Here is a 22,811-nt window from a genome sequence, read left to right as displayed (position 1 = left end):
GGGCTCAGAGGACTCAAGCACCTGTTTCTCCCCCCTCCAGGGAGGGAGCGGGGGGCTAGGCCCCGTCACTGAGCACCAGCTTGCTCCACCTTGGGGTTTGGGTGTGGGGTCTGCGCATGCAGCACTTCCCGATGGGGTCCCCAAGCAGGGCTACACGTGGGGCCGGAATCCAACCAGGTGTGATGCCTGCCAAGCCTGAGCCACAGCCACTGCAGGACCCGTGGCAACCCCCATGGCCTCCATCACCACCAGTGGCACCCCCAGGGGCCCAGGACAAAAGGGAACGCCAGACTCAGCCCTACATGTGTAGGGTCAGCCCCACACGCCTGAGCCCTAAGCCCTGAGCTGAGCCCTGAGTTCACCCCGCCCACCAAGCCCTTCGTCCAGAGCCCTGGTGCACCCGTGCAGACGCATTTCAGAAGGGCACAAAGCTCATGGTCAAGTTTCCCTGCTGAGGAGCCTGAGTGAATGCGATGCCCCATTTGGCAGACGAAGAGGAATCTGGAATGCAGGACTAGTTGCCCACGGCCTGCAGGACAGACCCCTGGGCCGATTCAGCAAAGGAAGCTCTGACAGTTAGTGTGACGCCGGGAAAACAGTAGCTTGAGCCGGCACGCCAAGGTGCCCAGGAAGAGGTGGCCCTACATGCAGCCGTGCTGGGCAGACGCCCGAAGGAGCAGCTCCCGGGCGCCCGCTCATGCCTGCGTCACCTCCTGGGTTCTAGGCGCCAAGCACAGACCAATCGTGATTGAGCCTCATGCAGGGTCCCAGCCATCACAGGTGGCGGCGGTCGACCCTGGGCAGGTGGAGCACTCGCGTTCCTCCCGCCAGGCCTCTGAGCTCCCGCCTCAGCCCAGCTGCTTCTTGTTCTCCCGAACACGCTGAAGGCCTTGCACCGGGCTCAGCGCATGAAAGAGCCACAGAGAAAGGTGACTCGCCTGAGCGTTCACCTGCCATGGACACAGGCACGCTACGGGCAGAGAGAGCCCTGGCGTTTCCTTCCAGCAGAAGCCTCGCGTGTGGCCCTGCACACCAAGTGCCAGCGTCCCCGCCTGTGGGGTCTTGCTGAGCTCCCGGCACGTGCAGGCAATTCTCTGAGCTCGGCAAATCAGGCTTATTGCTGGCAGCTGGCAGCGGCCTTGGGCACAGGACAGTGGTGCTGCAGGATTCCACAGCCCGCGGTGGGCAGCCATGGGGTCGAGTCCCACTGGGCTGCCTTCCCACTCATGGGCCTCTTCTTTGTCGCCTCATGCCAGCTGGGCAAGTGTGGGCAAAGGCCCAGCTCACGGTGGGAGGCAGCTTTGGGCCGGTGTTGCTCGTGGTGGCAGTGCTGGGACACTCACCCAGGCTGTACACGTGGGCAGGCTGCAAGCTCCAAAGTGCATCAGAGACGGGTGGACAGGGTTGGGGACAGAGAGTCTGACGCTGCCTCTGAGGCACAAAAGAAGCACCAAGGCCAGTAGGCTTAGGCCTCCCCGGGTCAAGGAAGGGAGTGGCCACAGGGTTTAGATACTGTTGGCCAGCTTCTCCTTGAACCACACAGCGGGGGCCAAACTCAGAACGTACCTCCTCCCCAGGGCTGCTCCAGGCCCCGGCAGCCCTGCTATGGGTGAGGCCCATTGCAACGGCCAGCCCAGGGGCTGTGAGCTCCTCCCTTAGCCCCTGGCAGCATGGAGGTGAGCCAGGCCACGGGACGGAGGATGCCCTGGGATAGAAACTGGGCATGCATCTGGTTGTGAAATCGCCAAGAGCTTATGGCATCACATCCCCTAGGAACAGGAGGAAACAGTGACAAAGGGCTTAGTTGGGGAAGCAGCTTCTAAGCAACTGCGTCAGAATAAAGCTGGCAGGTCTCTAGGTCAGATGAGTGTGTCTCTCCCACGCGGTCACTAGCAAGCTCCTTGTGCTGAGAGTCGGAATCACTGAGAAGACGAGGGCCTTGTCCTGGGGATGCAGAAACCTGACCATCCCGTCCCGGCAGGGCTGGGCTGGGCGCTGCTGGTGAGCATGAGCGTCAGCCCATTCCTGCCACCCGTTTGCACACTGAGCAGGGTGAGATGCTGACGGGATGGGAGGGGGCATTTACCCACAGGACTGGCCGCAGCAAGGGGGTAAGCAGGTGCGAGCTCACGTGGGACAGCCCCCTTCAGCTCCTGGGCTGGGCACTTCCTGGGCCAACTCACCTGGGCACCACCATCTCCAGCAAGAGGCCCGGGGAGCCCCAGCAGTGCCCACCCGTGACCCCGAGCCCTGGCTCTGCCACTCCCTCACATCCCTGACCACGCCCCACCACGCAGACCACGCCCACACTGCCAGACCACGCCCCCACCCCGACCATGCCCATAACGCCTGGTCACGCCCCACACCCTGACCACGCCCACAACACCTGGTCACTTCCCCACCACCCTGACCACGCCCACAACTCCTGGCCAAGCCCACATCACCCTGACCACGCTCACACCATACTGTCCCCGCCACGGGAAATGAGGCTGGAGGACAGCGGGGACGTGGGCTTGATTGAGGATTAAATCTAAATGCAGATTCTTCTGAAAGTAGTCAGGGAAGAGGAAAGCAAAGACAGGAAAATAGCCAGAGACCGCCGGAAACTGCCTTCTCCGTGCAGCGCCTCACTATTGAGCAAAGCAGGCAGTGCTGTTCCAGTGGGGCTGAGCCGTTTCAGCTGGGCCATGCTGTTCCAGTTGGGCTCTGCTGTTCCAGTTTTCTATGCTGTTTCAGTCCTGTGCTGTTCCAGTTTTCTGTGCTGTTCCAGCCGGGCCGAGCTGGCCACCGGCTTGTTCCCAGTGTCTCGCTGTCTCAGGAAATGCTCTGGGGAAGGTCTGGGCTTGAGGGGCGTCCAGGGGCCTGTGCACGTGTGTGCGGGGTCCCTGCTCCCTCCCAGGACAATGCTCCCAGGACAATGGGGGTGAAGTCGCCCCCAGCCCCTGCCCACAGCCTGGGTGCTGGGGGTCCACGTTCTCAGTGACCAGGCAGGAAGTGGCTCTGGGGCAGCAGGGAAGCAAACGCAGGCGCGGCAGCTGGGTCTCCCCTGCGTGGGCGGGTGCTGGCCCCGACCACAGAGGGAGCACGGAGGCGCTCCAGCCTCGTGCCCGGGTTCCACAGCCACATCTGTGTCTCCCCTCCCCATCCCTGGGGGTCTCGGTGGGCCCTGCTCTCTGCCTGGGCTACCTCCACCTGCATACCCTCCCCAGCTCCTCTCCGCCCACCCCACACCCCTGCAGCCTCCTGGTTCCTTCCGAGAGCCCAGCTCAGTTCTGGAGCTTTCTGGTCCACGCTGGAGAGGGAAGGAGGCAGCTGCCCTCTGTGTGGCGGTGACTTTGGCATGTCAGCTTAGCCGAGAGCTGAGATGCATGCCCACCGGTGGTGCTCCCCCATGGGCAGCCAGGGGAGCAAGTCCCGCGGCAAGTTGTACCGAGTGTCCCTTCTACACGCGGGTTCTAGAGTGTCACTGGCACCCGTAGGTGAAGAGCAGCACTTCACCCACTCCACAGGCCACGTCTTTCTCCACGTCTCTCCTTTCCCTCGGCAGCTCAGCACAGGTGACACCACAGCAAAAGCCAGTACAGAGACAAACTTTCTGGCTTGTGGGTGGGATGGCAAGTTGTGTTGCCTCGGAGAGCGTCAAGTGTTTAGTTTATCTGGGCACCTCTCCTGGATGTGCTGGAGGACCACAGTCGCAGGGACTGGCCCCGGGCACCAGCCTGCCAGCTGGCTCCCGGGAAGTTCATGTTCCATATTAAATTCAGTGGCAGAGCCTCTTGCCCCTAAGCCTGGCTGCCTTCACCAGGGCCCCTCGGAGGGGGTGGATTGAGTTTCCCTACCTGCCCCGAGCAGAGCCCTGGCAGCCAAAGACCTCCGGAACCCAGCCACAGCCATGCGCAAGGCCCCTCTCCACACGTTCAGACGAGCCTCACACATGAAGGAACCGGCAGGGGAACCCAGGTGTGCGGGACGTAGGGCTGAGATATCCACACCTGCTAGGATTGTGACTGTGCCTCTTCCACCCAGATCCCCCATTTTCCAGTAGCTAGGCAGTCACACCCAAAACATGGCACAATGTAATTCCATCAATGGCCAACATCCAGAGACTCTAAAACCTAGCTCCTGGAAGCTTGTGGCTGCAAAGTGGCTGCGCTACATCTTATAGCCTAGTTCTCCCTCTCAAAGAACCTGGCAAGCTACCAAGAGTTTCCTGCCCACATGGGAGAGTCTGGCAAGCTCCCCATGGCGTATTCGTATGCCAAAACCAGTAACATTTATGGGTCTCATTCGCCTGACCCTGAAAGAGCCTCCAATATGGCACTGTTGGGAAGGACGAGTAAAGAGAGGCTTCTAAAATCTCAGGGCTAGGATGAATGGAGACGTTACTGAGACTGCTTGAGAAAATTAATGATCAATGGGATAATGATGATGATGATGATGATGATGATGATGATGATTAAATTCAGTAAGATCAAGTCTTGAGCAATAAGTCAAGGGCTTTAGAACTAGATGACAGGGTACACTACATAAGGTAGCTCAACCAAAGCTGAAGGTTCTTTCCCTGATTGCACAGTCATGTTTACTGTAAATGGTTCAAGTTTTCTCTTAAAATTGAACAACGTTATCCCCAATCAATTAGCAAGGATATTACTTTCTACTGTGTTATTTATAGTCGTAGTCTCATAGATATTGGAATATTTTCTGTGCTATTACAATGAAAATGTCAGTTTTACACAAACTACAAATATCTAAGGGCAGGCTGAAGGAAATGGAAGGGGCAAAGAATTCAAATAGACCTAAAATAAAGATCCTTCCAGAATCAGTGCCTGCAGGGTTGGTCATGTTTTCTTTGGTTTTTGCTTTTGTTTTATTTTGGACCATCCCTGGCAGTGCTCAGAGATTACTCCTGGTAGGGTTCAGGGAGGCAGATATGGTGCAGGGGATCAAACCCAGGTCAGCCATGTGCAAGGTGAACGCTTTCCCGGGGCTGTCTCCTGGCACCACATGTGTCTCAGACCCTCTCTTCCCTCCTATGCCCTCTGACCCACTCATCCCTGGTGCCCTATGATCTGTTCCTCACCCTGATGCCCTCTGACCTTCTTCTCATTCCTGACACCTTCTCACCTGCTCCTCACCCCAACCCAGAGCCTTCTCCAAGGTTCTGCTGCTTTGGGAGTCCGAGGCTGACCACAACCTGCCACAGCCATCATGGCCCCATGCGTGATCCCAGTGTGGCTCCTCTCCCTGGGGCAGATGTGGGGGTGGTCCCCTGGGCCCATGTACCAATACCAGCACACACGCTCACAGCGTGCTTGGACCACTGGCCCTATGTACAGGGTGGTCCTCCTGGGATGAAATGAAAAGGGCTTTCTCGGAAACAAAAGCCCCCCTGGAGGGCCCCACCCCGATCAACGGGGCCCTGTGTCCATCTGTCTGCCCAGGTCAGAGCCTCTGCAGACAGGGTATTCTGTAACTAAGGGCCCGCACGGGGCAGGGGGTAGCATCTAGCGTCACCTCGGAGAACCTGCCAGAAAACAAGACATCTGATGGGAGAGAAGGAGAATGGAACCAACAGGAGGCTCTATTCGTAAACCATAATTAACTTTCAGGGGCCTATATATTACATTATGAATATAAATCTCGATAAGACAAAAAGATGAAATTTCATGACTTCAAAACCTTCAAATTAAAATTAAAATGCCTTATTTGAAAATCAGATTTTTATGCACATGACAGATGAAATGCAAAAAAGGTATGAAATATTGAAATCATCTTAAACAAGCCAGAGATTTAAATCACCCAAAGAAAAGGAAATACAGAGCATATGGCTCAGAGAATGGGTTTTTAATCTAAAATAAGAAAAATGAGTTTTAGTAATTGATTTTTTTAAAATTAATGCCACTGTCAAGAAAAAAAAATATTTTGAATCTAAATCAGAAAACACATTTTTCACCTTAAAATGAAATACCAGTCAGAATTGGAATAACTCAGGCTGGTACCGAGGGACTGGCCGGCCAGCCTCTGACTCAGGTTATAAAGCTAAATCAAGGCCAGTATAAATGTCATCAGTGTTTACTCGGTCAGTGGAAAGTTAAATGTGTACTTTTCAAACCCGCATCAATTTCCGCTCACCGTCCTCGGTAATTTTCCGGGTGTGAGTGCGATAAGAGCGAGAAACCCAGCCATGGCCGGGGCGGGCAGTGGCTGCTTACCCTGGCAGACGGGGGCGAGCGCATCCCATTGGTACAGGCCCAGGGGGCTGCGTCTGCAGGTGGCGTTGCTGGGGCCGACCATCCTGTACCCCGGCTTGCAGAAGTACTGCACCCTGCTGCCGAGCGTGCCCGCCGTCCTGTTCAGGACACCCCCGTTCCTCAGGGTGTGCGTCAGGCTGCAGTAGGGTGCTGTGGGCACAGCACACACACAGAGACACAGACACACAGACACACACAGACACACAGATGCAGATACACACACAGACACACAGACAGACCCACAGAAACACACACAGACACACAGACATACACACAGACACACAGACATACACAGACACACAGATGCAGATACACACACAGACACACACAGACACATAGACACACAGAAACACACACAGACACACAGACAGACACACAGACATACACACAGACACACAGACATACACACAGACATACACACAGACACACACACAGACCCACAGACACACAGATACACACAGACACACAGAGACCCACACAGACACACAGATGCAGATATGCACAGAGACACACAGACCCACAGACACACAGAGACACACAGAGACACACAAACACATATAGACACACAGACACACACAGACACGCAGACACACACACAGACACACAAAGACACACACAGACACACAGACACGCAGACACACACACAGACACACAAAGACACACACAGACACACACAGAGGGAGAGAGAAAGAGGCAGGTTAGTCCCTCTGCATTTCCCTGGGAGATGCCAGGAAAGGCAGTCTGTGAGCCTGGAGGGCAACAGGGTGAGACCCCCGACACGGCAGCACTGCGGAGGGCAGAGTGTGGGCTGAGAGCGGCTTGGCTCATGTTGAGAGCCCCCGGCGCCAGCCCCCGGAGAGATGCCTGCTTCTGGATCTGCGTCTCCAGGCTGTGCTTTCTACCCCTCGCTCACGGTGGTGTTCAGGGCCCCCAGCTGCCCCCCACCACCCCGCCCCCCACCAGCCCGACTCCTCAGCGGACCCTTCTTGAGTGGAGATACCTCTGTGCTGCCTGTTTTTTCAGCACACCCTGGAGACCGAGTCCTCAGCACTGAGCCGAGGGACGCCAAGGCCGGGCCCCAGAGAGGCTGGACACGGATGTCTGCGATGGCCTCCCTGGCCCCAGCTGCCGGAAGCAGCCCAGTGGCCCCTCAGTAATGAAAGGAGCAGGTCTGGCCACGCAGACACATTGTGGACAGGCATGGTCTCCCTGAAGTCACAGGGCTTGTGAAAGGGCCACCAAGTGCATGTCCCAGCTGTGGAACCTTCTGGAAGAGGCAGAGCACTGGCAGTATTCACAGAGGGGTCTGCCAGAGCTCTGGTCGGAGGGGTTGGGGCAGAGGCTGAGGTGCGTGGGCCGTGGGCAGGCTGTGTGTGTACACACACAGCCCCCCGTCTGTCCGAGCCGTGGACAGGACTCCACACTGGGCCGGGTCACCCAGTGTCCCAAGGGTCCCCCTGGTGCAGGCTCCCACCCACAGGCAAGGCTGTACCCTTCCTTGAAATCTTTCTGTGAGCCTAAAACTTCTCTGAAAAAAAGCTCGGTCTGGGAAGGGGTTGGGAGGGGCCGCCACGGGAAGGGTGTGGCTCGACCTCCTGCCTCACTCTGCACCAGCACGCGGGAGCCCGGCCTCCTGGTGACATGCTGCAGGCACAGTCTGCGCGATGCTTTTCTCGGAACCGAGCATGCACTTGATCCCCAGAACCAGAGACGGCAAGGGGCGGCCTGGAGCCCAGCCGCAGAGACTTCTGCTCTGCGCCCGGGGCACCTGCCCTTTCCATGCCGGGGGGTGGGGGGGTGTGAGAGAAGATCACGGCCAAGGCCCAGGCCTCTCATGGGACACGGGGCACAACTACACATGCAGGGGACAGACACAGGTGAGGTAGGCTTGCTCCTGACATCCGGCAGGTAGCTCTGCCGGCAGGAACCTGACAGCGGCAGACAGACCAGCTGGTCCCCCGGCGGGACGGGGCTGTGGGCTGACTGCTGGCCGGTCATCCGTGCAGTTGGGGCAAAGCCCTCTGGTCCCTCTCAGGCCAGCCCAGGCATCGAGTGCCTCTTCCTGAGCACAGGCCATGGCTGTGTCCACTGACAGAATCTTGTTTCGTTTCGGTTTCGGGCCACACTCAGCGGTGCTCAGGGCTGACTGCCAGCCGTGTTCAGGGATCGCCCCTGGCGTGGTTTGAAGGACCAGATTGGGGTGCTGGGGATCAAACCCGGGTCAGAGCAAGCACCCTACCTGCTGAACCACACCTCTGCCCTGACACTTAATCATATTGAAAGCTTAATTTTGATCACGTTTTATTGCCATTGGGGCACACTCCTTTGCTTTCCTAGTACACCTCTCGGTGGTCTACAGTCTTAGCAACACACTCAAAATACTTAGCAACAAACGATTTCCCCAAATGCAGTCCAAAGACACTGTCACGCTCCATTTCCCTCCCTGGATTTCTACTGCTGTGAGCACTGGACACCAGGCGCGTCTCTAGAGCTCAGGCTCTGGCTTAAGTCTCACGCAGGTCCCTGCCTCACGCGCTGACCTGAGTAGCGGATCTTGAAGCCCTTCTTGCTGGTGGCATGGTCCGTGGACCAGCGCAGGTAGAGCTGGTTGCTCCTGCTGGTGTAGTTGGATTGCTCAGTGAGGTTGCCGCTGAGGACCACCAGGAGTGGGCTCTGGCCAGAAGAACCTGAAGGTAACAGAAGCAAAAGCCTGTGTGTGACTCACACTCGTGAGTGACTCATGCAGACGGCTGTGGGCTTCCGGTGAGACTGAGTCTAAATGAGCACTGCACAGAGTTCACGTCCAAAGTGGACAGAGAATTCACTTGAGTCAACACATATCTGCTTTGATGATGATGATGATGATGATGATGATGATGATAATAATAATAATAATAATAATAAATAGCCCTATTCAGTCCAAGTCATTGCAGCTGCTTGTAGGGCTGACATGCACTTGGGTCGAGTAACCTGTATCTGTGAGTAGCTGAGCGTGCGGGTCAGCACCAGGATTGCCCGTGCTGCTTGGAAAAGAGGCACAGGCATTCCCAAGTGACAGCAGTGCCAGGGGAGACCAAAACAACTGCAGATGCAGCTCTGCTACTGGCGGCAGGATTTACACCTCCCGAGGATTTCAGAAAAAACAAACAAACACCTATTTAAATATCCATTTATTTAATAAGATAGTGAATATATATATATATATACATATATATGTATATATTGCTTTTTGGGTCATACCCAGCGATGCACAGGGGTTATTCCTGGCTCATACACTCAGGAATAAATCCTGGCGGTGCTTGGGGGACCATATGGGATTCTGGGAATCGAACCCGGGTCGGCCACATGCAAGGCAAACACCCTACCCGCTGTGCTATCGCTCCAGCCCCTAAGATAGTTAATATTTAAAAAGCATAAATCTCTGCTCTGACATGCAACTCTGAGGTGATCCATGTGTGTGTACTGTATACAATGCAACTCAATGCAACATAACGCCACCCTGAAATTCAAATATGGTTCTTCATCCTCTGAGACTCATGGAAAAGTGTGAGCTCTGACTTCTGTGCGCTTGTGACCTCAGAAAGGCAACAGACTCATTCCCGGGGTGTCATCCCTCAACACTTCCAGCCGGGACCCTTCAGGACAGAGAGAGGCACCCGCACTCGAGCACTGGGCACCCTCTGCTCCCCTGAGCCCGGTGGCTGTTCTCGACAACCCCGCCTGCTCTGTGCAGCTATCAACACAGTTTGGCCTGATTTCCTGGGCTATGACAATGCTTCTTTGCACAGACAAATAGTAACGTTGGTTCCATTGCAAATTGATGGCGGAAGCATATCCACCTAAGCTCAGTATTGTGATATCAAAGCAGTCACCAGATATATATTCATAGACATGTCTCCAACCAGTACTGATGGCAGTTCCAGCACTTGTTAACTTGTATGCTAAGGCTCAATTCTTCCTTTTTTTTTCTTGTACATTATTTTTTCTTGTATTTTTTTTCAGAATATTCTTTTTTTTCTTATATATTTTTAAGTCTCCTTTTTTAGGTTAAATCCAGAAAGCTGAGTCATGATTTTTAATAAATCTTTATAAAAAATCATCTGGATTGATGAATGTGCCTTCAGGTACCTTAAATTTCCTAAAATGTCCTCTGAATCAGAGTAATAGTACAATTTATTACATTATACTATGACCATGTTTAGTAAAAGTGCATAAAAATATGGTATTACAAGTAATACATTATACTGATATGTTGCGTAGTGCAGAATAAATAAGACAGCACTATAATATATTCTACTACACTGAGTACTTGGTTATAAATAGGCAGTGATATTTATTTATCATTTTAAATTTATTTTATTTTTGCTTTTTGGGTCATACCTGACGATGCTCAGGGGTTACTCCTAGCTCTGCACTCAAGAATCACTGCAGGTGGTGCTCAGGGGATGGTGGTGCTTATGGGATGCCGGGGATTGGACCCGGGGTGGCTGCATGTAAGGCAAATGCCCTCCCTGCTGTTCTATCGCTCTGCCTCCCTCAGTGATATTTAGACGTTAACAAAGCATATTATGTTTCATAGACCGCTTCTTCTCCGTGGCCCTCCCTGGCTGGTGTAACTCGTGATGGGGCAGCACCAGCATGGGGTCCAGGCCTTGGCAGGGGACCCGGGGCCACTGCAGTGCCCCTGGCAGACTCACCGTCAAACACTTCCAGGGCATCGAACTGCCTCTCACTCTGGAAGGTGTCCACCAGGAGGGTGATGTTGTACTGGGGCTCCACCCGGATGCTCCAGGAGCACGTCTGCGAGTTGAAGTAGTTGCCGGGGTAGCCAGGACTGAGGATCACGCCCGAGGAGTCGGTGCGGACTTCGTTAGCCGGGCATTGTGCTGACGAGACAAGAGCCCAGAGACCTCCTTATCTGCACGGCAGCATCAGCCGGACCACAGGGGCCAGAGGGGGCGGCGTGCAGAGAGCAGATTGGGGGGCAGGACTGCCAGGACTCAGGGCGGTGAGAGCTTCACAGACGACACGTGAAGCTGCATGCATGTGCGCAGGGCTGTGTCCTGTGTGTGAAGGACGCCTGGGTGCTCCGAGGGCAGATGGCAGAGTCAAGTGGAATAGGGATGGAGGTCCCATCTGAGACTCTCGCTTCCCGGCACCAGGTGCCACAGCCAACATGGGGACTACCCAGCATGAACCACAGGCCCACGCGTGACAGTGTGAGAAATAACACAGGCAGAGCACGTGTCCATGCCACTCCACAGGACAGCAGCTATTGTCTCTCACCTACACTGACACTGAGCAGATCTGGGGGCAGTCACAGAGATGCAGATTTCAGAGAGAATCACTGAGCACCTCGGGGACCACGTCACTGACCATCTTGGGGACCATGTCTCTTACCACCTCAGGGACCACATAACTGGCCATCTTGGGGACCAGGTCACTGACCATCTCGGGGACCAGGTTACTGACCATCTTGGGGACCAGGTCACTGACCATCTCATGGACCATGTCACTGACCATCTCAGGGACCACATAACTGACCATTGCATGGACCATGTCACTGACCATCTTGGGGACCACATAACTGATCACATCGTTGTTAACTTGGATTCCCGAAACAGAGAGATGCAGCAGGCCTGACCCACCTTCACAGGTTGGCAGTGGCCCTTCGAACTGCAGCTGGGCACTGAGCTTGCAGGCAAGCATGTCGGGCCCCGACAGCGTGTACCCTGGGTGGCACTGGTACTTCACAAAATCTCCTGGCAGAGAGAAGAGGGCACGTGTGAACACGGGTGTTGGGGTGCAAGAGGGGACTGGTAGATGGGGCACCCAGGGGCTCCTGGTGCCTCTGGGGTGAGGCCATGGAGCAGCACCAGCATTGGCCTGCAGCTGGTTCAGTGTGGCCGAGCCTGTGGTTCAGGGCTATGTGGGGCTGTAACGCACCCAGCGAGCAGCTCGGTCCAGCACTGCCTGACACGCGCCCCATCAGCTGCGAGGGCGCCCTGGAGCCAAGCTGGAGGGGCTGAGATCTGGAGCTTGGCTGGGCACGTTCACTGAGGGTCCCAGGCCTCTCCAATGCTTCCGCAAACATCAGCTTCTTCCTGAAAACTGGTGATGCTTTCATACAATAAGCCACTAATGGGGAATGGCCAGGATGAAATTCTGAATATTGCACCTGAATATACTCCCCCACTGTACCCCCATTTCTAGGAAAGGTCAATGCTCCACTAATTATTTCAGCCCCAAAACAATTTCTTCCGGGGCACAAACATGCTTCCTCGGTGGAAGAGACCGGGGAAGGGGGGGTGGGTTGTGGCTTTTCTCGGGAAATGTTGTTCAAAGGGAAAAATGGAACAGTCCATGCCACGGGGCCCAAGGGGTGCTGAAAACTGACAATTTTCACACACCAATGGCAGAAACCATCACAGAAACGGAGAGTGGAAGGGGCTTGGCTCCACACACGAGTGAGCTCCGTGCCCAGGAACCCTCCGAGGCACGGCTGCGTGTCCAGCAGGGACGGCCATGGCCCAGGAGAGTGGGATGCCGAGGAAAGTGCCCTGGGATGGAGCCAACATACCTATTTCAAAGTCCTCATCCTCCGTGAGCATTTCTGCCCGTGGCACAGCCGGGGGCGGCGGGCATTTCTTCAGCTGAAAGGCTGCAAGCGAGTTTGAGAAAGAAGCTATGTTACGCACGCTGGACCCACCAGCACAGGGAGCGAAGTGTTTCTCTCTCTCCTTGGCTGCGACACTCGGGCACACGGGAAGGTAGGAGGGAGGAGGACAGACAGAGCCCTCGGGCTGGCTGTGCTGGGTTCGTGGGGTGACGAGCGGTGGGACGGCAGAGGAAGGAAGCATGCCACCCCGCGGTGTGGCACGAAAGCCACACGGCATGTGTCGGAGCTCGGCTCTCTCCCCTGCCATGGCCGCTGCCATGGCCCCACTCAGCTGCAGCCCTGGCGTGGGAGAGAGGCCAGAGCACGCTCCTCGTAGGCCATCTTATTCCAGGGGTGCAGAGGTGGCATCAGGTAAGGCACTTGCCCTGCTCGGGCCAATCGGGGTTCACTCCCCAAAGCCCCACCAGGAGGATCCCTGAGCTCAGAGCCAGAGGAAGCCCTGAGCACTGATGGGTGGGGCCCCAAGCCAAATTAAAAAACTTAAATAAATAATATAAAATCAGTTTATTCTAATCCCCCTGGAGACTTGCACCGATTGTGGGAGACCAGGCGTCCCACCTACAGTGACCCTCACTGGCATGCTTCACCCGGCCCGAGAGGAGGAAAGGCGGCCACAGCACGCAACAGTGGCGGCCCATTCCCAAGGGAGCCCGCCCAGTCACTCCGAGCGAAGCCCCCGGCCACACTCCTGGTGACAAGGCCAAGTGCGTCAATGCACGGGTCTCCCAGCAGCCTCTCAGAGGAGCCCACGGCCACGCTCCGGGGCGAGTGGCCTCCAGCTGTGGAGGCGGCGAGGCGCACTGACCCTGGAAGTTGAGCACGAAGAAGCCGCCGTTGGAGAAGTCGCTGTGGAACTTGAGCAGCACTTGGTTGGTGGAGCTGTACGCCGTCTCCAGGGCCGTGTTCCCGCTGAAAATGCCCAGCTGCGGGGCGTTGGGGTCTGGCCCGTCCCTGCAGGAGAGCGAACAGGTGAGAGAGAGCTGGACAGCCCAGTGGTTGGCGACAGAGCAGCAGAGAAACAGCGACGTGGATGCGCCACCCAGGCTCCTGTCTCTGGGCCTAGTCACCTATTTCCTGCACACCCGGGGACTCTGGTGGCTTGAGAGGGGAGGGTGAGCCCCCCACCCCTCAGATCGAGCTCAGTCCAGAGAGGAAGATCAGAACTGGCTCCTCCGTTCACTGGTGGAAGGTCAAGGCACTAAATTGCATCAGAGACAGCACAGGTGCCTGGGTGCTTGCCCTGCATGTGGTTGCCTGGGGTTTGATCTCTGGCAGTGTAGAGGGTCCCTGAACAGTGCCAGGAGTGAGCTCTAGCACAGCATCAGGAGTGAGCTCTGAGCACAGTGCTAGGAGTTACCCCTGAGCACAGTGCCAGGAGTCAGCCCTGAGCACAGAGTCAGGAGTGAGCCCTGAGCAGAGCCAGGAGTGAGCTCTCAGCACAGCACCAGGAGTCAGCCCTGAGCACAGCGCCAGGAGTCAGTCCTGAGCATCATCAAATGAAGGTCCAAAACTTTAAAGCAAAAGGCAGGTTGGGGGCGGGGGGTGGTGGGAGGGAGCCTGGGGACACCGAGGCTGGGAATGTGCACTGGGGGAGGGCCTGGTGTTGGACACTGTATGACTGAAACTCCACCATGAACAGCTTTGTAAGGGTCTATCTCACAGGGATTCAATAAAAAATGGTAAATTTTATGTTATAGACAATTTCACAATAAAAATATAATCAAAAAAGGAGGAGAAACAAAAACAGATGCAGGCGTGATGAACACTCAAGGGAAAGTTGGGCTTCCCTCAGTGCTGCGGGAACTCTGCGTCTAAGGCGGGTCCAGGGGAGGGGAGAGGGCAGAAGGCAGAGGGGAGAGGGGAGAGGCGGGGGGGACACCTGGATCTGAGCCCCGGGGGGCGCAGCTATGACCAGAAGTGCCAGGCCTGGGATCCCTAAGGGTTTCCACCCGCTGCAGCAGGAACCCGGCGGTGGCTCTGGGGGGAGCACGTTAGCACTTCAGCAGCAGGAGTGCCTGGGCTGGCGCAGTGCACACACTCCCCCCATGCTGAGCTGCCAGGGTCAGAGGCCGTGACCCCCAGCTTCCTGTTCGAAGGCCACAGTCTGAGGCTCGAGCTGGCCGGTGCAAGGCTCTACAGGCCTTGTAGCTGGACTAAGGTGGTGAGGGCTGGGTGGGCCATGTCCCAGCCAGGTTCTAAATGCCACCCGGGGTGAGGCCTTCCCGGGGGCTCTCCGCAGGCCTGGCAGGGGCTGGGCGTGCCCCCGAGTCAGCGGGACTGGGGCCATCGGTGTTGACTCCTGTTGCTTTGCTCGTGACGTGCAGCCTGTGGGGCCAATGGAACTCCGGGCTCTTGTTTTCATCCCAAACTCGCTGGCTGGTCTCTGCAGCCTGAGCACCGGCCTCTCCTCTGCCCACCCCCTCCAACCTCAGCCCCTCGCTGGGTCCCCACCAGCACCACCTGCCATTAACCCCAACCCCTCTCTCACAGCTGACCAGCAACACAACCGTGCCCATAGACACCGCAGGGAACACGTGAGAACACACACAGAGCCACAGACCCCCACATGTGTGAACACATGAGAACACACACAGACCCCCACACGTGTGAACAGGTGAGAACAAATAAACCAAAGATACCACACATGTGTGTGAACACATGAGAACACACATATACCACAGAACTCCAGACATGTGAACATGTGAGAACACACACAGACCACAGACCCCTGCACACATGAGACACGTGAGAACACACAGACCACAGATACCTACACACATGAGACATGTGAAAACACACAGACCACAGTCCCCCCACGTCTGAACACATGAGAAGACACAGATCACAGACCCCCACACATGTGCGACCACATGCACACAGACAACAGATATCCACATATGCTAACATGCAGTCACAGAAATATACCACATATGCCAACACACGTGTGGACACATGTGCATACATGCAGATGCCTGTGTGTGGACACATGCAGCCCACAGACACCAACATATGTGAATACATGCACACACAGACCAAAGAAACCCACATGTGTATGAGCAAAGACACATGCTTACACAGGTACACACAAGCATATGTGGCACAGCTGGCTGTGGGTGCATGCACCCTGCAGATGCACAGACATGTGAGCCCGAGGGCCGGCATGTGGACACATGAGACTTAGCATGAAGGAGCGGTGGGCGGCACCTACCACACGGCGATGTAATCGTTCACGGCCTCCGTCTGCAGCAGAGAGAAGTTGATGTAGACCCCGTGGCCGGGGGGCACCGTGACCAGCCAGGTGCAGTCCTTCAGGATGGGGTACTCGTCGGGGAAGCCAGGCGAGTAGATGGTCCCGTTCTGTGCTGTGATGTTGTAGCCGCAGGGAGCTGGGGAGCAGAGGGAATCGGGCTGTGTGACATGGCTGGGCTGTCCCAGGGCGCCCCTGGACCCAGCGTCCACGCTGAAGAAGAACCATGGCCGGTTCCTCAGGAACGACTTTGTCAGCATAACCCCCCTCCCAACAGCCCCGCAGCCCTAGAGCCGGGAAGAATTAGACTGGAAGCTAGGATAGCCAGCCTGCCTTAATTATATTCTCCAAACATCCGGAATCCCTCCGGGATAAAGTTAATCACGAGTAATTAGAAAGAAAGATAAAAACCCTCCTCCTGGCCCCGTTCCCACCTGCGCTAAACTGCTAATCCGCCCAGCCGCAGGCCCGGATTGGGGAGAAGCACTCGGACAGAAACAGCTTGTTCCCAGGGAGGGTCCGAGGCCATTTCAGGAGACTGGAAGGCCATGGGGGGCGGCTGCTGGGAGGGACCAGGTGGTCTGGCCGAAGCTCTTGAGGTGAGGGGGTGCCGTGTGGACAGCGCCCGGCTCAGACCTGACGTCTCCAGGCCTGTGGGGTCCCTGCAGTGGGGGCTCTCTCCTGCCCCCAGGACAAAGCAGCGGGGTCCTCCGAGGGCCAGGTCTGTCCCGCCATGTGACGGATCGTCTGTGACCTGCCAGGGGGCATCCCAGACCGCTAGCCCCTCTGAAGCTGTGCTGCACAGGGACCCCATGTGCTGCCCTACCCTGCTGGAGGTGACTGTCCCCCACACCTTGGGGCCCCCGGAGATGCCTTCAGAGCCACACTGCCTACTCTGGGGTCACCATCCTTTGGGTGGGCTGGCAGACACTTGTGCAGGTTGCTGCCTGGAGGCTCAGAATTCCTGAACCTTTTCTCACCTCAGTTGCTTCACTTTTGTTTTGTGTTTGGGCTCCATACAATGGTTCTCAGAGCTGACTCCTATGGGCTTTGGGGGACCATATGGGATACAGGGGAACTGGGTGCAAGCCAAGCACCTAATTTTTGGGGGGGCACAGGGGAGTTGCTTGATTTCTTATTTTTTTTGTATTGTTTGTTTATTTGTTGTCTTTTTGGGCCACACCCGGAGATGCTCAGGGGTGATTCCTGGCTCTGCACTCAGGAAATACTCCTGCTGGTGCTCAGGGGACCCTATGGGATGCTGGGAATTGAACCCAGGTTGGCTGCACGCAAGGCAAATGCCCTCCCAGCCATCACATCGCTCCAGCTCTGAGTTGCTTGATTTCTTTTTTTAAAAAAATTTTTATTAGAGAATCGCCGTGGGGGTACCATTGCGGACTTATAAACTTATGTGCTTGCATTTCAGTCACACAAGGATCGAGTACCCATCCCTCCACCAGTGCCCATTTTCCACCAATGGTCCCTGCATCCCTCCCACTACCTCCTTGCCAGAAGTGTTTCTATACACCCAGACGACCTCTCACCCAGCCTCTCCTCAGGTGGACTCCAGGGCCCGTGCTCCCGAAACCCTGACAGATGCTGAGCAGAGGGCACACGTGGGAAATGCCAGGTCAGGGAAGAGGAGCCTGGCTCCTGGGCGGCATTGGCTGGGCTGAGGCCTCGGCTTTGCTGGTCACCTACACAGCCCCAGTGGAGGACAGGGCTCCTGAAGGCCGGCAGAGGGCAGCTGCACAGGGGGTCTGGAGGGATGCCAGGTCTGCAGGTGACAGGCAGAGGGAGGACCCTGCTGGCCTAGCTACTGATGGCTTTGGGAGTGTGAAGAGGGTCTGGGGTGTGACGAGGGACAGCAGTGATGCCTGGGTCGTCCTTAGCACCAGCTCGCCAGGGAGTTCCGTGTCCTCTGTGTGTGAAGAGCACACGGCCAGTGGTGGTGGTGAAGTCAGCACTTCTTATTACGGGGTCAACCCTGCTCCAATGCCACCCCCCCCCGGGCCTTCATGGGCTTTCCCAGGAACTCTGAGTCTGGTGTGGCCTCAGAAGGAGGCCCTGGGGCAGGGCGGACAGGCCCTTTCTGCTGGCACTGCCGGTCACTCTAAAGGGTCATCCCAGGCTAGCTCAGATGGGGATAAAGCCGATGAAGTCAGATTTCTCTATCAGGCAAGAGGGCGCCCCTCACGCATGAGTCCAAAGCTGCAGGCGAGAGGGGGCTCCATCCCGACAGCCCCAACCACTTTTTACCTAGAAATTTATGGACTTTCAATGGAGAATGGTGTAAGAAGGTTCTGTTCTAATAAGAGTTGAAAATGTGTTGCATTTTAATAGTATTTTAATAGCGACATGTACTAGCGCCACTTAGTTCATCAAGCACATTTAAAAATGTTATTTCACTGGGTTCCTAAATGTGCATTGGACCTCAGTCAGGATTTGAAAAAAAATCAGCCTCAGGTTTTCCCATCTGCTTTTGATGATACGGAGTGGAAAGACGCCACATCATTGAAAATGATCTCAGAAGTCCAGGGACATGTCTGTTTGTTTGGAGGCTTCTCAGGGGGTCACACCTGCTGGCACTCCTTCCCGCCCAGGAATTAGTCTGCATTTCCAAGCCCACCCTTCCTCGCCTTCCTTCCCGGTGATGCCTGTTTGCTTTGCTCTAGACTTTCTGTTTCTTCACAGACAAAGCTCTGGATCTGGTTATTTTAGCTGGTACGTAACCTTTTCAAAGACTATCAGAAATTCGGGAGCTGGACACAACTCTCAGGGGACAAGCCGCCAGGGAATGGCCCGTGGACATCATTCCAGGCCAGGAAGGTGCACACTGGACAGAGCCAGGCAGTGACTGGACCCGGGTCTCCTATGCTGGAGGCCAGTCACCCGACCAGATGGCGATGTTTGAGAAGGACCCCAACCCGCCTACTGAAGCTGGACAAGAAACTCACTTCTGGGTGTGAAGAAGAAAACAGTAAAATTCTCAAGAAATCACCCTCAGGAAAGAGCAAGTCCTCTTTCTGGGTAACAAGAACAGCAATGCCCAGGGGAAGGGAAATAATGTCTTCACAGGACATCCCCCTGTGAAGGGCCCTTCTCGCCACACCCCTCCAGGGGGCCCTTCTTGCTACCTTCCTCCAAGGGCCCTTTTCACCACACTCTTGCAGGGGCCCCTTCTTGCCACACTCCTGAAGGGGGGCCCATCTCACCACGCCCCTGCAGGGGGCCCTTTTCGCCACACCCCTCCAGTATTGGTTACTTCTATGTTTTCGATATATATCATTTTCACCAATATCTCATGGTGGTTTTAATTTGTATTTCCCCAATGATCAGTGATGATGAACACTTTTTATGTGCCCACTGGACATTCTATATTTTCTTTGCCATTTCTTGACATCTACCTCCAGAAACCCCCAGAGGAGCCTACAGGAAAGGCCGCCTGCACACCTATGGCCCCTGCAGTGCTTAGTGCAACAGCCTGATAGGAAATGGTCCAGATGTCCTGCGACGAGCCGCTGGAGGGAGAGGCTGTGACGGGTGCACGACAGAATTCTCTATGCAGCTGAGACCATATCCTGTGGCTTGCTGCTCTGTGGGCTGCCTGGAGAGTCCTGAGTGACCGTCAGGAGAGGGACCAGCACAGAATGATCTCTGTCACACGAGCAGTGCAAACAGAGCAACTCTCGTCCCCCCGCCCTGATGGGACCTGAGATGATGCCTGCCAACTGCTTCCAGCTACTACCTAAGCTCCTTAACCGCTGCGATCCAGAGACACAAAAGAACCTCGCGACCGAGCAGCTCTCTTCAGAGATCTCTCCAGACCCGAATTATTAACATTTTAGAATTTCAGAAGTGCGTGGCCTCATATGCTATTCATAACAAGCAATACAAAATAAATTGCCTAGCATTGCCTTTTCAGCAGGATTGAGTGATGGCGGGACAATTCCAAATAATATTGTTGGGACTGGTGTCGAAATGTTGAATGTAAAGTAGAGAGAGAGGATTGTGGAAACTGTTTACCACACAGGCAGGCGGAGGGGTGGGATGGGGAGGTGGGAAATGGGGACTTTGGTGGTGGAAAATGTGCACTGGTGGAGGGATGGGTGTTTGATCATTGTATGACCGAAAACTCAGACATGAAAGATTTGCAACTGATCTCATGGTGATTCAATAACAACAACAACAACAACAACAACAATAATATTAGTAAACGTGGCAAAGGCACCAGGCCCGGAGAGCTGGTTCACAGCTGCATCTCGTGAAGGAGTGGCAGGCCTGGGACCCTGGTGGAGGGAAGCAGCCCCCTGGAGGCGGGAATGTGTCTGAGACTCTCCCTAACAGTGTCCCAAATCACAGCACCTCAGTTGGAACCAAGAAAGTGAAATAACACAACCCCCCAGGGTCTTAGTAACAAGCACCACTGAACAGGTCCCACATTTGTCCAGCAGCATCAAATGGACTCGGGCACCATCTGGGCTGCCCCAGACCGCACATACTATTATTATTATGCAGAGTAATTACCCAGCGCACATCTCAGGCTACCCACGGCACCTCCTGCTCTGCTTCACATCGTTAATCTGCATTCACCCTTCCTTATTCTTATCATCCCCATAACAGCGAAACCTTTGTATTCACATACTGGTTTAAAGCTGCTGCAATCTGGCATCTTCCTGGAAGACCACGTAGATGGATTTTAACACACTCGACTGATAACCAAGCTTTGCTGCACAAACGAATGCTCAGCAAATCACTCACATACCAGTCAGCGCCCTGAGCCCAGGAGAAACGAATGGCTGCGGGCACTCGCTAACCATTACGGCATGGCGCTGACCAGCTCTGGGCACACGCTAACCCACTCCGGGCACGCGTTGACCCACTCTAGGCACGTGCTGACCCGCTCTAGGCATGTGCCAACCCCTTCCAGCACGGCGCTGACCGGCTCTGGTTATGCGCTGACCGGCTCTGGGCACGGGCTGGCCTGTTGGACAGGAGCTGACCTACCGTCGCACCGGGGAAAGGGGTGGTTCCAATTCCTGTTGCTGCCGTGCTGGCACGTGAGCACTGGGTGGCCAATCAAGATGTAGCCGGGGTAGCACTGGAAGGACAGTGACTGGCCCACGCTGTAGTCCGAGCTGACCATGTAGCCGTTCTGAAGCGGGGGCGGGTCCGGGCAGTTCTGCAGCTCGTAGGCTGGAAGGAACAGAACAGAGCAGCTGAGAAGCAGGCGTGGGCGCAGGGCAGGGGGTGGATGACCTGCGTCTTCAGATGCACGTCCCCTCTTGTGAAGCAAACACTTTCTGAGTGGACGGAAGGGGTCATCCCTATCCTGCACAGGCCACTGGGGGCAAGGCGGGGCTGGACCCATGGATTCTGAGTTGCTCTGTGTGTGTGTGTGTGTGGGGGGGGGGGGATGGGTGTGTCCCTCCAGTCAACACAATGGCCACGGTCACTCACTGTCACTGGAGCTGTGCATTCCCCGTGGGGCACTGTCACTGTTCGGAGTCTAAGGAAATCTTTTAGTCATTCAGAGAGGATCCCGGGCTTCTGTGGAGAGGCCGGCACAGAGGAGCCTCCGGAACTGCCCTGTGGCAGTTACTCAGCGTCACTGCCCCACATCCAGGGCAATGCCCTGGCACAGGACAGAGTTTCTGCCGAGAGTGTGCTATTGAGTGATGAATGTCCGCTGGACCTACTGTTCAAAGCTGGGAAGGCAGGTGTGGGCCTGAGGGTCTGCAGACCCACGGGGTCCCATGTTGCTGGGCAGCAGGGCACGGGCTCTGGGTGCAGGAGTGAGGACGGCCCCTTTAACTCCCAGCAGCCCATAGAGAGAGCAGTCCAGTGGAGCAGGGTCTGCCTCGGGATCTGCGTCCCCTGAGCCCATGAGACAGTCTGTCCCTCAGGACCAGAGGGGCTGGTGGGGGAGTCCCCTACATGTGCTCACCACTGCTCTGGCTGCGGGGGGAAGGGGGGCGTAGGAGAACCACCTGCTGCCAGAGCGTGGTTCTTGATGAGTGAGAGGGAGGGCGTCTACCTGCTGCCCTCCTGCCCACTCAACCAACACCAAGACAATGGCGAGAGAGCGGGGTGGCCCTGAAGAAATCACTCTTCCTCTAGAGATGTGGGCTGTGTTTGCAGAACACCTGGTGTGCTTCTACCTGTACAGGCGTGCCTGCAGCATATTTCCGTGTCCTACCTGTTCAGGTGTGCAGTATCCTTCTGACCTGTACAAGTGTGGGCTGTTTATACAGTATGCTTACACGTTCCTCCCTACAGTACAGGTGTGCACTGCGACTGCAGTACAGTTCTGTGCTCCGACCTGTCCAGGTGTGCACCGCATCTGCAGCTACCATCACTGAATTCTTACTTGTTCTTATTTTCCTTTTCCTTGGCCCTCGCATCCCATGGGACGTCCTGCTCTCCCTTAGATGCAATTCACTACAGACCAAGTTTTCTGGTGTTAGGGTTAACTAACAGGATTTAGCTGTAGGATAACATTGGTTTGTCCTTTCTCCCTTGTGATAGGGAGCTTAGGTTTATCAGGTTACATCCATCACAGTGCTCCTGAGTCACTTCCATTCCTTTGCTTATCTGTAACCTCTCTTTCTTTGTGCTCTGCTTCCCCAACTGG

General features: G+C 55.6%; 1 protein-coding gene across 2 annotated transcripts in view; it reads right to left on the bottom strand.

Annotated features, from left to right (window-relative positions):
• Window positions 1–22,811, bottom strand: part of CSMD1 (CUB and Sushi multiple domains 1) — a 980,559-nt gene that overhangs the window by 55,201 nt on the left and 902,547 nt on the right. For both annotated transcript variants that reach the window (XM_055136180.1, XM_055136183.1), the window contains exons 42-49: window positions 21,185–21,373; window positions 16,139–16,316; window positions 13,736–13,881; window positions 12,832–12,912; window positions 11,900–12,013; window positions 10,949–11,137; window positions 8,792–8,938; window positions 6,213–6,401 (exon numbers count right to left, since the gene is read on the bottom strand). In XM_055136180.1, the coding sequence (XP_054992155.1) occupies window positions 6,213–6,401; window positions 8,792–8,938; window positions 10,949–11,137; window positions 11,900–12,013; window positions 12,832–12,912; window positions 13,736–13,881; window positions 16,139–16,316; window positions 21,185–21,373 (1,233 nt within the window). The remainder of the gene's footprint in view (window positions 1–6,212; window positions 6,402–8,791; window positions 8,939–10,948; window positions 11,138–11,899; window positions 12,014–12,831; window positions 12,913–13,735; window positions 13,882–16,138; window positions 16,317–21,184; window positions 21,374–22,811) is intronic.

The sequence above is a fragment of the Sorex araneus genome, chromosome 1 (assembly GCF_027595985.1).
Source record: "Sorex araneus isolate mSorAra2 chromosome 1, mSorAra2.pri, whole genome shotgun sequence".
Lineage (NCBI taxonomy): Eukaryota > Metazoa > Chordata > Mammalia > Eulipotyphla > Soricidae > Sorex > Sorex araneus.
This window is presented reverse-complemented; position numbering and strand designations above follow the sequence as displayed.